Source organism: Aythya marila (assembly GCF_965140915.1).
Source record: "Aythya marila genome assembly, chromosome: 1".
NCBI classification, from domain to species: domain Eukaryota; kingdom Metazoa; phylum Chordata; class Aves; order Anseriformes; family Anatidae; genus Aythya; species Aythya marila.
In genome coordinates, this window is record NC_139042.1 from 162215321 (window position 1) to 162231965 (window position 16645).

Sequence of the window (16645 nt, forward strand, 5' to 3'; positions counted from 1 at the left end):
GTTATCCTCCTGGTCTCCTGGAGATTATCTTATTGAAAATATTAGGAATTACAGTGCCTTCTACTTTTCTCCCTGTGGGCTAATTACAGCAGCCTTTCAGTATCTTGGATACCCCTGGTCAGATATTATCCTCCTATCACTAGGTCTAGTGTTTGTCATCTTCCCCAAAGTAAAGCAATTTATTAAGAATATTATTCAAGGACCTGTCCCCAGACAAAGTTGTGGGTGGCAAGGTGTGTGGGGGGATTTGGGCAGGTACCTATCACGGTTTTCTCCTCCAATGGTTCTAAATTTCACCCCTGAACAAGTACAAAATCCAAGAAAACTGGTGGAATGTTTGAAAGACGTATGCCCTGACCCTGGCAATACTAGAGAACTCCACCAGCTGGCTGCACTCTGCTGGGGTCTGGCTTACGCCTATCAGATGTCAATTAACATTGCCCAGCACCCTCAAGGGGATAGGGAGGTTCCTGAATTTGATAATGAGACAGCACACACTGTGACCACCCTAGAGGACCGACCATCTATGGTATCAGTCGCCCCTGTAGTGAAGACGAAACAGTGGAAACGGAGATCAGGTCGTTTAGTAAGGGAAGAAGCTCCTTCTACGGATGAGGGAGAAGAGGAAAAGGCAAGTGGCTCTAAAGCAGCGTTATCACGGCAACATCGCGAAGAAGAGACTGAAATCATAGATGAATCAGAAACTACTCGGTCTCTATCTCTGAGTGAGCTGCGAGAAATACGGAAAGACTTCAGTCGCCATCCAGGTGAGCACATCCTCACTTGGCTGCTTCGATGCTGGGATAGTGGGGCCAATACCCAACAGCTAGAAGGCAACGAAGCCAAGCAGCTGGGATCCCTTTCTAGAGAAAGACTCATTGATAGAGTAATTGGAAGAGAGGCACAAGTTATCAGCCTCTGGAGGCGAATCCTAACAGCAGTGAAAGAAAGGTATCCCCACAAAGAGGATATTGTCTACCAAGTAAACAAATGGACCACTATGGATAAGGGCCTCCAGCAGCTGCGGGAATTAGCTGTGCTGGAGATGCTTTATAGTGATTTAAACAACGCCCAGGCACCTAAAGACCCCGATGAAGTGCAATGCACAGCGTCCATGTGGCGGAAGTTTGTACGAGCTGCACCCCCAACACATGCCAGCACACTGGCAGTCATGGGTTGGGACGAGGGGATGGGGCCAACTGTGGATACCGTGTCCAACCAGCTTCATAAATATGAAGAAAATCTCTCTCCCCCAGTACGGGGCTGCATTTCAGCTGTGGAGAAACTGTCCCAACGGTTAGATGAACACATAGCTTCGTCCTCACCTAAACGGAAAAATCTTTCGGCCATCAAGCGCCAGCAGTCCCCGGCTCAAACAAGGGAGAATCCGGGACGCACACCGCGAGGTACCTTGTGGTTTTATTTACGTGACCACGGGGAAGATATGAGGAAGTGGGATGGTGAACCGACCTCGGCCCTAGCTGCTCGGGTACGTGAGCTACGGAAAGATACAACAGCAACAAAGAGGGCCCCTAGGAAGATTGCTGCCCCAGTTTCTGTTGAACAGTCCCCCAGAGGCAGTAGAAGGAATAGTATTACTCCTGACCCTGATGAAGAGATTTCTGCTTCACGTTTGGAAGAAATAATTGATAGATACTCCGACCAGGATTAGTGGGGCCCTGCCTCTGGCCAGGTAGAGGAGAGGGACAACCGGATTTACTGGACTGTGTGGATTCGATGGCCTGGCACACCGGAACCGCAAAAATATAAAGCTTTAGTGGACACAGGTGCACAGTGTACCCTAATGCCGTCAGGCCACCAAGGGGCAGAACCCATCTCTATCTCCGGAGTGACGGGGGGATCCCAAGAGCTAACCATATTGGAAGCTGAAGTGAGTCTAACTGGGAATGAGTGGCAAAAGCACCCCATCGTGACTGGCCCAGAGGCTCCGTGCATCCTTGGCATAGACTACCTCAGGAAAGGGTACTTCAAGGATCCAAAAGGGTACCGGTGGGCTTTTGGCATAGCTGCCTTGAGCACAGAGAAGATTAAGCAGCTGTCTACCCTGCCTGGTCTCTCACAAGACCCTTCTGCTGTAGGATTGCTGAGGATTGAAGAACAGCAAGTGCCAATTGCAACTACAACTGTGCACCGGCGGCAATATCGCACCAACCGAGACTCCCTGATTCCTATCCATGAGTTAGTTCACCATCTGGAGAGCCAAGGAGTGATCAGCAAGACTCATTCACCTTTTAACAGTCCTATATGGCCAGTGCGGAAGTCCAATGGCGAGTGGAGGCTAACAGTGGACTATCGGGGCCTGAATGAAGTCACACCACCACTAAGTGCAGCAGTGCCAGACATGCTGGAACTCCAGTACGAACTAGAGTCAAAGGCAGCCAAGTGGTATGCTACAATTGATATTGCTAATGCATTTTTCTCTATCCCTCTAGCAGCAGCATGCAGGCCACAATTCGCTTTCACTTGGAGGGGCATTCAGTATACTTGGAATCGACTGCCCCAGGGGTGGAAACATAGCCCTACCATCTGCCATGGACTGATCCAGACGACACTGGAACAGGGGAACGCTCCTGAACACCTGCAGTATATCGATGATATCATCGTATGGGGTAACACAGCAGAAGAAGTTTTTGGGAAAGGGAAGAAAATAATTCAAATTCTTCTGAAAGCTGGATTTGCCATTAAACAGAATAAAGTCAAGGGACCTGCACAGGAAATCCAGTTCTTGGGGGTAAAATGGCAGGATGGACGTCGCCACATTCCGACGGATGTGATCAACAAAATAACAGTTATGTCTCCGCCAACTAGCAAAAAAGAAACACAAGCTTTCCTAGGTCTTGTGGGATTTTGGAGAATGCATGTGCCAGGCTATAGTCAGCTTGTGAGTCCTCTATATCGAGTGACTCGAAAGAGGAACTCTTTCGAGTGGGGCCCCGAGCAACAACAGGCCTTTGAACAACTCAAACAAGAAATAGCTCGTGCAGTAGCCCTTGGGCCTGTCCGTACTGGACCAGCTGTGCAAAACATACTGTACACTGCAGCTGGGGAGCATGGGCTCACCTGGAGCCTCTGGCAGAAGACCCCAGGAGAAACTCGAGGCCGACCTTTGGGGTTCTGGAGCCGGGCCTATCGAGGATCAGAAGCCAATTACACCCCAACTGAAAAGGAAATATTAACAGCATATGAGGGGATTAGAGCAGCTTCAGAAGTTGTTGGTACAGAAGCACAACTTCTCTTGGCCCCACGGCTACCTGTGTTACATTGGATGTTCAAAGAGAAAATCCCCACTACACATCATGCAACCGATGCTACGTGGAGTAAATGGGTAGCGTTAATTACACAGCGGGCTCGAATGGGGAAACCCAATCGCCCGGGAATCCTGGAAGAGATTATGGACTGGCCAGAGGGCAGGGATTTCGGAGCACCGACAGAAGAAGTAACGCGTGCTGAAGAGGCACCACCATACAATGAGTTGCCAGAAGACAGAAAGCAATATGTGTTGTTCACTGATGGATCCTGCCGTGTGGTAGGGAGCCATCGGAAGTGGAAAGCTGCTGTGTGGAGTCCCACACGACAAGTTGTGGAGGCCATGGAAGGGGAAGGTGAGTCAAGTCAGTATGCAGAAGTGAAAGCTATACAACTGGCCCTAGAAATTGCTGAAAGAGAAAAGTGGCCGGTACTGTATCTCTACACTGACTCATGGATGGTGGCAAATGCGCTATGGGGGTGGCTGCGACAATGGAAACAGAACAACTGGCAGCGCAGAGGTAAACCTATCTGGGCTGCTACCCTGTGGCAAGATATTGCTGCCCGGGTAGAAAACCTGGCTGTAAAGGTACGTCATGTAGATGCCCATATGCCTAAGAATCGTGCTACCGAAGAACATCAGAACAACGAAGAAGTAGATCGAGCTTCAAAAATTGAAATAGCTCAGGTGGACCTGGACTGGGGACGTAAGGGTGAACTGTTTGTAGCTCGATGGGCTCATGAAACATCAGGACATCTGGGGAGGGACGCCACATATAGATGGGCTCGTGATCGAGGGGTGGACCTGACCATTGAGGCCATCACACAGGTTACCCATCAGTGTGAGACCTGTGCTGCAATTAAACGAGCCATGAGGGTAAAGTCTCCCTGGAACAGGGGGAGATGGCTTGGATTTCGATATGGTGAGGCCTGGCAGATTGACTACATCGGACCACTTCCACAAACCCGCCAAGGCAAACGGTACATACTCACCATGGTAGAAGCAACTACTGGGTGGCTGGAAACATACCCTGTAAACCATGCCACAGCCCGAAACACTATCTTGGGCCTGGAAAGGCAAGTGCTGTGGCGACATGGTACACCGGAGAGAATAGAGTCTGACAATGGGAGTCACTTCCGAAACAATTTGATCACTTCCTGGGCCAAGAGACATGGCATTGAATGGGTGTATCACATCCCTTATCACCCACAAGCCTCTGGGAAGGTTGAGAGGTACAATGGACTGTTAAAAACTATGCTGCGAGCATTGGGTGCTGGGACATGGAAACATTGGGATATAAATCTACCAGAGGCCACTTGGCTAGTTAACAACAGGGGGTCTGAAAGCCGTCCTGGTCCTGCTGAAACAAAACCCCTACACACTGTGGGAGAAGCTAAAGTCCCTGTAGTGCGTGTGGGGAAGTGGATGGGGAAGGCGGTGTGGGTTGCCCCTGCCTCGGGAAAAGGCAAACCCACTCGTGGGATTGTCTTTGCCCAAGGACCAGGGTATACCTGGTGGGTAATGCAGAAAGATGGGGATATCAAGTGTGTGCCTCAAGGAGATTTAACACTGGGAGAAAATTAATCTGTCATCCAAGTTATGTGTTGTAGGAGGACACTGCAGAACCAATGACAGGTCAACTTTGCAAGGAACCGGGCAAGTGCAACACTGATGTGAGCTAAGCTGGTGCTGGTGTCAAGAAAACCAACTTCGCCTGCCCTGAGTGACCACTTTGACAGATGAAGGCGAAACCATCAACAGTTCTTATGAGCATTTTGGGAAAAGACCTATAGAATAAAGAGAAGTACAGACATAAAAATGCTTCAATGAACAGAAAACAATGGTGATGAGAACATCTATATACTAAACTGTACCTGATTGTGACACAAATGTTATGGAATAAGGGGTGGAAGTTGTGTTGGGTCTGTCTGAGCTGGAGTCACCTTTTCCCTACAGCAGCCTACACAGTGCTGTACTCTGCACTCGTAGCTGGAACAGCACTGATATCACTCCAGTGTTGTGTCTATTGCTGCATAGTGCTGGCACAGCATCAGGACTCCTTCCAAGCCCCCAAGAGCCAGCAGGCTGGGGGTGGGCAAGTGATGGGGAGGGGACATTGCTGGGGCAGCTGACCTAAACCAACCAAAGGGATATTCCATAACACCTGATGTCACACTCAGCAATAAAAGGGGGGGGCTCTCGTGGGGGAGGGGGCTGTTCCTCCTGAACAACCACTACGCGTTTGGGGCCCTGCTTCCCAGGACGTGGCCGAACACCGCTCGCTGATGGGAAGTAGAGAATAATTTTTCCTCTCTCTGTGCTTCCGTGCGGACTGATTGCTTCTTTTGTCTCTGTTTTTTCCTCCCATTCCCTTTCCCTTTAATTAAACCTTTCTTATCTCAAACCTCGAGTTCTCTGTGTTGTATTTTCTCCCCCTTCCTCTTTGAGGAGAGGGGGAGTGAGAGAGCGGTTGTGGTGGAGCTCGGCTGCCCACCTGAGTAAAACCACCACACCATAATTAAGACCTACTTCATCCAGAATGTGCTTCATATCTAGTTCTGCTCCTGAGTAGTCCTGTTGAAGCCATAACTACTATTTCTGATTTTAAAGCTGATACCTTTCCTTTTTATAATACCTTCTCTTAAATCTCCTAGTCTGGCTCTCTGTTTAGAGGCACAAAGTTGCGTTACTCAGCTGACGTGGACATTGGAGAAGTGTCTCTGGAGTTACAACGGTAGTGTAATTGCATGTTTTGCTGTGGAAGATTACTGAGGGTGGGATATAACTGCTGCAGTAGTCAGGACACAGCAACATCCTGTGTTGCTTCCAGCAGTTCATATGCGTAGAACTAGGTTAGCACCGTGCCGTACATCTACATGAGTGAATTCTTCGGTTACTCAGAAAATTCTTTTAAGAAAATTTGCTTAGTGTGTTTATTACCTCTTTTAGGAAACAAGTCTGTCTGTCAAATTTAGTACTAACCAGGTTATTTGCCTTGAGTTTGTATGGAATCAGCTCTGTAGTACCATGGGGAGAAGGTGTGCATGTCTGAATAACTTCAGTCCAGTCATTTCAGTCAAGTTTGACTGAGATACGCAGTTGCCAAAGACAAATAGCTATGGGTTCTGTGGGAGTAAGGAAGCGTGGAGAGGAAACAAACTCCCATCTGTGTCACAAATGTGGAAAACGCTGGCTGATCAGACACCAAATAATCTGTGTAGACCAGAACAATGCCTTAAAATACCTGAGCAGTGGGTAAAGGTTTAATTCACTGCAAATAGGCTCTTCTCATCAGATCTGTTGGGCAATGGGGCTGATTAGTCTCACTGCTCCCTGGATTGCTTGTTAGTGCCTTCTGCTTCTTTTGTCCTCGCTGGTAAAACTTAGAAAAATTCTTTATCACAACTGAATGTAGTCTCTTTCATTTGAACAGTAGTGACATTTGCTATTTTTCAAGATAGTTTTGCACAAGTTATGTACCAATTAAGTATATGAAAAATAAGGCTGTGAGTGAAAACAGTATTTCTACAGATCTCAATATATTTGCTGATGTACTGTCTTAGGTTTATTCTACTGTAGGCTGAAGACGTTAGTATTCTCATTTGAAAAGTCAGATGAAGAAATATCTTTAGATGTTGCATTTGAATATACCACATAATTGTTATTCCAGGAAATCATTTCTTTCCATTCTCTCCTCATCTTTCTACACATCAATAAAGTAGATGAATGTCTGTCTCACTTTCACTATTTCTGTCACGTCTCCATTCTTTCTTGTGTATCTGTTATCAGAGAGGCAGTTGTATAAATGGGATATATTTTTCAAACTTTTGTCTCATGGAATAGACAAATCAGATTTTTGGAACTAATTGTGACAACCAAGGAAACCATGTAATTGCACAGTAGAGGGGAAGGTGAACTAAATTGTAAGCAGTCACAGTCTTTTAGCTCTTAAATTTGCAAGGTGATATAAATAAACTCACACGTACAAGTTTGCTGCATAAAAAGGCAGTTTGTTGTTCCCTACTCCATCAGGAGCTGATCAGCTCATGAATACTTAGGTCAGACAAATAACGTCAGCAATTCTGATGGGTAAAATACTAAATTTTGAGCTTGCATTTTGGCAGGCACAGTGTAGGAAATATACATATTTTATAGTTGTCTTCTGTATAATACAAATCTTTTCATTTGCTGATCTGGGATTTTAAGCAGTCTTTCCCTGCAGAAAACGTGTAGTTCCATAAGCACTGGAATCAATGGAACCTGGTTTCATTTCGATTTGGTTCTCCTGCTTGATTGATGTTGATGCATAAGGTGTGAACCTTTCCTTTCATGGGAGCAGTTTGTAGGTTCTCTGCTGTATTCAGCCATTCGTTTTCAAGAAATGGTTGTGTGTTTCAGTCCTCAATTGCTTTGATAGATCTAGTAAAGAATGATCAACAGATTCAAAAGCTTTTGAGGAGGGGTAACAAGGATGTACACTCCCCAGGCGTGCACACATAAATATGTTTGTGCAGTATGAGTATGTCTGACTGCAAAGTCCTGGAAATTATATTTCAATATTCCTTTTTCTGTGGGTTACTCCTATATATTGTTGGATCCTTGGTTAGATGTCCTTTAATATTATAATTTTCAACATTTCTCTTGTGTTAATAGAATTTCTGAGAGACTGAAGATTTTTTTCTTGTCTTTCTAGGATACTACCTTGGTAGAGACAATGGAGTCCATGCTGAATAAACTGAAGAGCACCGTTACGAAGGTAACGGCAGATGTCACCAGCGCGGTCATGGGAAATCCTGTGACCAGGGAGTTTGATGTTGGCCGACATATTGCCAGTGGTGGTAACGGTCTTGCCTGGAAGATATTTAATGGAACTAAAAAATCAACAAAACAGGTGGGTTGTCAAGTAAAGACCTGTGTTTATAAGCATTAGATAACAGGCTGGTAGGTAGCAGCTCTCAAGTGGTATTTAAAACAAAACCCAACTGGGTAGACGAGTTTTAAGTGTGTAAAATGAATTGATGACATCAAAACTATTTAAATATGATGTTCTCACCTACATAGGTTACAGATACATTAAGCCTTCGCTGCCAGAGAAGGAAGTTGTTCTGTATTCATAGCGTAAAACTTGACACGAAGATGAAGAATTAACTTGAGTTAAAACCGACCTGACAAGAAGGAAGAGGCTCGTTTGTTTTAACATGGATCAGTTCTCCAGTTTAGTTTACCTTGCAGTTCTGGGGGGAATAATACTACCTCTTCACAGTATTAAAAGATCGTGAACTGTGCCATTATTTGATCTCAGAAAAATAAGCTGTATTTTTTTGCTCAGCTGCCACACAGAAATTGAGGGGTTAGAGATGTTATTAAGTCAGGAGATAGAGTGACTGCAGGGTGTGGGGCAGAGGAGTAGGGTGTGGTGGAAGTGAGGTCTGCCTTCCTTGTGCAACTTTCAGCCGGGTATATTTGCCTTCTAAAGTAACGCTGCTTAAAGTGTTAGTGTGTAGAGCACTAGTATACAAACTTTTGCCTCACATGAAGCCACATGTGTAGGTAAAAGTGGAATGGTGGCTGTCTTGGTTTTGGCTGAGCTAGAGTTAATTTTCTGCGTAATAGCTGGTATGCTGCTGTGTTTTGGATTTAGGAGAGCAATAATGCTGATCGCACACCAACGTTTTAGTGGTTGCAGAGCAGTGCTTATACTGAGTCAAGGACTTTTCAGCTTCTCATGCTGTTGTGCTACCGAGGAGGCTGGGAGTGTGCTAGAAGCTGGGAGGGGACAGAGTCAGGACAGCTGGCCCAGACTGGCCAGAGGGATGTCCCATACCGCATGGTGTCGTGCTGAACAGTAGAACTGGAGGGAGTTGGACAGGGCAGGGGACGGCTGCTGCTCAGGGACTGGCTGGGCATCTGTTGGCAGGTGGTGAGCAATTGCATTGTGTATCACTTGTTTTATATACAGTATTATTTTTCCTTCCTTTTCTGTCCTATTATGCCTTCTTGTCCTGTGAGTTTTACCTTTTTCCCCAATTCTCTCTCCCATCCCACTTGGGGGGAGTGAGCAAACAGCTGGGTGGTGTTGAGCTGCCGGCTGGGTTGAACTACAGCAGTGACTTTGGAAGAAGGCATGTCAGAAACAGAGTTTAAGAGCTGTTATTATAGTGTGTTTTTGTTGTATGGGAGAAATGTGACATCTTTTTCAAACTCTGAGAGGAAATAGACTTTTCAGTGAGTAAATAGAAAAGTTAGTAAGATACAGTCTTCCCTTAAACTTGATGCTGAAGTGATACATAGTCACTTAGAGAATGAATCAATACTACAGATGTGCCAAAAAGGAAAGGATACAAAGGAATAACTTTGGAAAACATGGGTATAATCTGTTAGATGGTAGGAAAATAAACTGTAGCAAATGGAAAAGAAGCATAACATGAAGAGTGAATAATATGTGGGGAATGTGTGATATGATTGTGTCAGAATCTGCATAATGTTAAGCATATATTGTGCTCATATGATTCTCCTGCATCTGTCTGTTGTTCCAGGACTCAATACATCCATTGTTTAATGAATTTACCAAATGTAACGATTTTTTTTTGTCTTATTCAAAGCAGTGATAACATTGAAAATAGAGTTTTGATAGTTTTGATACAATCTCAGTGTTCAGTAAATAATTGACCTGTACCAGGCATAGCTTTGAGGGTATAGAGAGTTACTGAAACTTCCGTTCAGTCTGCCCAGTCGACAGTGTATATGGAACTTGTTTCCAGTCAGTCATGTTCTTTCAGCTTTAGATGAGTGTTTTGATGGCCGACTTTACAGAAGGTTAGTTCAAGTGTTACCATACTTGAACCTGTATTGTCTCTGTAAGTTCTTACTAACACCTGTGCATTTGTATGCTGTCCTCAGTCATTAAAAATAGAGGGGCAGTTGTATTGCAGAGAATTTTAGCTGGCTGGTGATTTGACATGTAATTGGCATTCATTATTAATATTGCCATCACGCCAACGTAGTTTGATATTGCAGAACGAAACTGCCCATCAAGACACACACTGTGTGCTCCATTGCACTGCACGGTATCTGCTGTTTAACATTACTTTTTTCTTTTGCATGTACCTTTAGAGTGTTGGTTGGGCAATATGGAAGTGGCTGGCTGTCTTTTTAAAAGTGGTAACAGTCACTTCTGTGAAGTCACGCATGGAGCTACAAGCGCTTAGCTTCTATTTAATTATTTATTTATGTAGTTTTACAGCAAATGTGTATTGTGATCTGACAAGCAGGATGTAAGACTTAATCACCCTTCTTGTTACTTTGCAATAACACAAGTAGTAAGTCGTTGTAGCCATATAAAATAGCTGTTTGGAGTCTTAGTATTGCAGCAGTAGTGCTGATCTGAAATGTTTGTTCCCAGAACAAGCGGAACTCATCTGTCTTACAGAAGATGATCAGCTGAGTTAAGATTTCAAATGTGTACTAATTCGGTTTCTATTTTAAGTCTGTGAGTTACTAAATTCCCTATCTTGTGAAAGTAGATACGTATGATACAGCAGTAGATACGTTCTTTTCAGACTTCTACCTGGTTCCTCCCTTGCTGTTTTTCCTGGTTTTCTGAATGTTTACTTTTTTTTTTTTTTTTTTTTTTCCAATACGTCATGTCTTTTCTTGCTTATTTGCTTGGCGACTGAATAATAACCTAACAGAAAGTGAGGAAAATACTTACCTGTGTACGTGTGCTTGTCTGTACGATAGCTGACTTACTGATTATTTAAAAGATTTCTTAGTCTTTCTAGTTACACCCTTTCTAGTTACACAACATTACATCTTTGTATGCTTATGTTTTTCTGGCATAATGTGGCACTTGTCCTTTTTTTCTGTGTAGAAAGAGCAATCAAAGAAAAAGATAGGGTAAGATTGCTTCAGAATGTTCTTGCCAGTTTATTAAGACCCTGCGCAAACTCTGTTCAGCCACAGTCAAAAGGTGGATATACTATCAGCACTGTTTCAGCCACAAGTCTGAAACACAGCACCATATGGGCTGCTATATAGAGAAAGTGAACTCCATCTCATCCATACCCAGCACAAATAAAAAACTGCCCAAAGAAGCCAGAAAAAAAAAAACTAAAAATGGTGCATTTAGTGATTCTTACTACAAGGATACAAAACTTTTGCAAATGCATGTATTGGTGAGAAACTGGTCTTTGGGACAATGGTCAACAGGATTTCCCTGAAATAGGTGAGCACAATCCAAGAACACTGATTTACCCTTTTCTGCTTAGGGTCTAAAAGCATTACAGGTGAGTGAATATGGTTATAGCCCAATTAAAGTGTGTCCTGTGTCTTGTGTGTTGTGGGCAATGCTTATTCCTGTTTCCACGGGTAACACCATTTTTACAACTTGTATGCAAAATACTTAGTGACATTTAATTCCTTGGCAAAGGTATTGTAAAACTGTTCTTTTTCAGTGATTAATGATAAAAATTCTAACAACAGATGATTTCTTTAAGATCTTTATCTTAGCAAATATTTGCATGGTGCACATCATAGCATACAACTGTGTTAACATCATCACTGAGCTTTACCTTTCTAATACTGCCTTGAAGTAAAGCACTTTAAGCATGGAGGAGGTAAGAAGGTGCAGATTGGCTCACGTTTGTGAACAGAATTGTGATTTAAACTTAGATCTCAAGTGGCCATCTACAGCTCTATGTACTTGTCCATTCTTCTTGACTCAGGTGGTGGAGCTATCAGTACACTGCTGAGACAAGAGCATGCTGAACAAGGTGTGTTTACTTTCTATCATGTAATGAATGGAAGTTTTTGTCATTAAAGGCTGTTTTGCCCCTAATTTCATAGAATATCCTGAGTTGGAAGGGACCCTCAAGGATCAAGTCCAACTCCTGGCACCATACAGTTCTACCCAAAGATTCAGACCATATGACTAAGAGCATAGTCCAAATACTGCTTAAATTTTTTTTTTCACTTCCTTTTTTTTTTTAAAGCAGTGGAATTTTTGAATATATTTCGTTCTCTCTTATGCTGAATTTATTTTCATATCATGAAGTTGGAATTATGATGCAACTGAAGAACCAAATAACAAGTTGTCATTTGCAGAAAGAAGTTTCTCTTCTTTCAAGCCTATGAAATAAAAAATACAATTGGAAGTTTCCCTAGGTCTTTCTGTGGAAAGAATTATTAATTTTATGTAAACCTTTGCAGTTTCAAGTTTCCGTGAAAGTAATTATATCACCAGCAAATGGAACCTCTATCAGTTACAGTCAGTAGCCCTTCCTCCTTCTTAGGGTTGAATATCAGGTGGTGTAAAACAGAAGAGGAAAAACACAAACGATTTGTTCGTAGCCAAAATCTGACAGGGTTATTTGGCTTATGCAGTGCAAAATTCTGAATGCTGATAAATATTTCCAGGTATAATATATCATTTCAGTAATTTTTGTAACTTGAGTATGTGTTCCATGGTCTCTCTATAGACTCAGCTCTTTTGTCATTTTTCTGCACAATGATGCTTGGTGACTTCTGGATGTGAAGATACTATGTTGTTGATGCTTGCATATAAAATCAGTGTTGGTTATGGAATTGAATGTCTCCCATTTCAGAATGCTGTATTTTGAATTATTAATACCAGAACACAGTGAACATTTTAGGGGACATGGGTAGTCCATGGGCACTGTGGTGACTTTCTTCTGGCATCAGATGTGTTACTTGATAAAAAAGGAAGGTATTGAAAGAAAGTTACCACAAAGCTCAAATTGTTTTGATTCTTGAAACTTCATAATAATGATTTAAAAAAAAAAAAAGGCATTTGTACCTACAAAGTCAATGTAATAGCAATCACTTTCATATCTAGAATACTGCAATTTTATATACATATAAGTATTGGAGCTAATTTTGGATATGTAAGAGTTCTGTCATACTTCAAATCATGCAGGATTGTAGCAAGCACCAACAGGACTTATAGCCATCATAAAATATTAAAAAAAAAAAAAAAAAAAAAAAAAAAAGGCTGATGTCCCACGCTTTCTGATTTAAATATTCACTATCTGATATTGTTGACTTCTCATTAAACAGAAATGTTTTCAGAACTGCAATATTAGTTGGAGATTTTGTTATTGGTCACTTTACTGCTCAAACCATTAATCTGCTGTACTGGAAAGTGTGTGTTTGTTTTGAATTGTGAGTAAAAAGTATGTCTGCTGTCCTTTGTAATCACAAGGTTCTTCCCTGCGTTATGTCAATGTTACTGTTCCACCCATCCCACTTGGGGCTGGAACACAGAGAGGAGATGGACAGAATCAGGAAACATGTGCTTAGTTGAGTAAGTTATAGGCATTCACCTGATAACAGTTAAATGAAACAGGCACCAGTTAAAAAATATAAACTTGTTTTTGTGTGTTAGACTGACTGACTTATTTATGTTAGCCTATTGCTAGAGGTCATCTTTTTTTAATGAATAATGTAACTGTTCCTGAAGATTTTAGTTAAAATAATGGTTATAAAATGTGCAGTACTAGAGCATATGGTTCCTCTTGGAACTAAAACTGTGTGTTTTCATATTATTTTCTACTGTTTTTTAACTTTATTATTCATCGTGACACTGTTGTAGGAATATAAAAAGGCTTCAGTTTTGTTTCATGATAAAATTTTTAATTCCTTTTTTTTTTCTCAGTTGATTTATTTCTGTTTAATGGCTTCCATAGTGGAGATGTAGTCTTTTATTTCACATCCAATTATGTAATTTTGAAATTTCATATAAATTTTGTAATTTTCTCCTTTTCCATTTGCAGAGGTTGGTTGGAAGAACTCTTTTCTCTATTTTAAAATCCATTACATTTCTGGCATTTCATTTTACATGTGAAATGTAAAAAATATTCCAAATGCGTTATCTTGTGAATGGTCAGGTTCAGTGATTACTTAGATATTCTGTCACTATAAATTCTCTCTCTTGAAAATCTAATTTAATATAAAACGTATTGGTTTGGAACAACACTGAGACAGGGTGTAGTTTAATAAAGTACCACTTGATATATTTAATGCCAAATGAATGCATATCCTCAGAATATTTTATTTGTTCATAGTTAATATAAATGCTTCCATCTACTTAAAATCAAGCAGTTTCCTGTCTTCTGTATCCATTGCTTGGTCATGCTATAGGTAGACATTACAGTTTATGCATTACTGTTTGTGAGGTTGGGAGCAGTATAGCACAATAATCTTAAAATACATATTCCAGAGTTTATATGCAAACACAATGATTATGTCTAGGACAGAGTAAGTAGAGAAACAGATATATACGTAGATACACATTGAAATACTTCTTGCATTGGTAGCATTGAACTGTTGATTTAAAAAGTGTGTGCACATATGTAATTGAGTATAGGCTTCGTTTTTTGGATGTGTTATGTACTGAAAGACTTTTGTTGCTTATTTCTAGGAGGTGGCTGTTTTTGTATTTGATAAGAAGCTAATAGACAAGTACCAAAAATTTGAAAAGGATCAGATTATTGATTCTTTAAAACGAGGCGTTCAGCAGCTAACCAGACTTCGACACCCTAGACTGCTTACTGTTCAACATCCATTGGAAGAATCCAGGTAATCCGTAGTAAAGTTTAGAACAGACTTTCTTAGTTACTGATTTACTGAATAAAAAATATCTGGAGCATTCAGCATGTACATCTGATGTATATACTTATATAAATCTGAATATATTTACTCATGTGAGAATGGTATTCTGCCCACCCTCAGATCTTTTTTCACCAAGTCATAAGATGCATCCCTGTTGTAAATCTAATTGTTAATCTATTGTGTGATCTTAGCTGTAACTACACAACCCTTACAGCAAGAATATGTGGTAGTTCAATTAATTTCACTTTTAAAGAACTCATATTTGTTTTCCTTCAAAAGGTTGTTCATTCATTTGTTCTATTTATGAGATACTTCATGCATGGGAGATTGGAGACTTTGGGTGAACTGTATCTCTTGTGGCCACATGCATTTATAAGATCCTCAAATGCCAAATGAAGGAGACAAAATTTGGTGCATTTTTGTAGTACTTATTTGATTTATGTATGATTGGTCGCTAGGCACAATAATGGGTTAGTCTTACACATTTATTATTCAACTGTAGTGATAAGAGCACACTAAAATCTGCAAATAAAATGAAGATTTTGTGTTAAAATAGAAAACTGATTCTACTGGCGAAGGTCATGAGGGTTTTCAAGTTTTTATTGTGTCAGTCTGAATGTCATTTTGATGTTATTCAGGGAACAGTTAAAGAAGCTGTACTGTACGGCAGACATCAGCACTTGCAGTGTTCATTCAGTTCCTTTAATTAGATTTGCCCATCCTTCTGTTATTCTGTCTTGGGTCCTTATTTAATTAACTCCTAAAGTAAAAAACAAAACAAAAAAGCCTTTTATTATTCCCTCAGAACAACAGCAACCAGAGTATTTATGTTATGAAAAATGCAGAGTAACTGTTTCCTGGGTATTTTTTATTGTCTATGCCTTAACTATAACTAAATGTATAAGTTCCATGGTAAAGCTGAAATTGGATTAAAAATGAAGAACTTCGTCTTTCTGTGCTCTGATTCTTCCTTGTGATTATTCCCAAACGAGTTCTGTAGCCCTGGTAGTGTTAATAGAAGTGGAGGGGATGCTCTCAACAGAGTGGTGATGTGGGCTCAGTCAGGGTAGCTGAGGCTTATGAATCAGGAAATTTTAATTTTCTTTTTTTTTCTTTCCCTTCAGAAAGGCAGCAGGAAAGACTTAAGTCACTTTTAATCTGGATGAGTAGTAAGAGTCTTGCATGTTTCATCAGCCTTATTTTACCTTAAATAGCAAGCAGAAAAGCTTTGCTGTAGATTCATGCTGAGACAGTGTCTTCTGTGTTATTTTTAAGGAATAAACAAAAAGTTAGATTAGTCTTCTTGCCTATGATTTTATTATTCAGAAATATACCTTCATTAGTGGTACACAGCCTTGTTTTCTGTGTTCATACTGATGCAATGTTTTTAGTGTTCTCACGAAATATTCTTTCTTAAACCAACAATGTGCACTACCATCTACACTGTGCTTTCTCCAATAAAAAAAAAATCAGGACTTCCACATTTGAAATTTGGAAGCACAGTGTTACAATTAATCTACTTTATGTGTGGAAACTTGCTTCATCTATGTTTTTTAGATACCACTAACAAAAAGATCGATAAACAAGACCTTCAGTTCTTCAGGAAGAAAGCAATAGAACAAATAATTAGGAAAGCAGTCCCTTTGCAGGCAAAGTGCAGGTCATATAACAAGCATATTTGTGTGTACTTGTTTTATATTGATTTGCAAAGAGAAAGAATATTCAGATGCTACCTTAACATGTTATTGT

The 16645-nt window shown here is 41.1% G+C and overlaps 1 protein-coding gene across 1 annotated transcript in view; it reads left to right on the top strand.

Moving 5' to 3' along the window:
• SCYL2 (SCY1 like pseudokinase 2) overlaps nt 1–16645 on the top strand; it is a 42543-nt gene that overhangs the window by 3540 nt on the left and 22358 nt on the right. The window contains exons 2-3 of the mRNA XM_082772171.1: nt 7962–8159; nt 14706–14863. Coding sequence (XP_082628297.1) covers nt 7983–8159; nt 14706–14863 — 335 coding nt within the window. The 5' untranslated portion in view covers nt 7962–7982. The remainder of the gene's footprint in view (nt 1–7961; nt 8160–14705; nt 14864–16645) is intronic.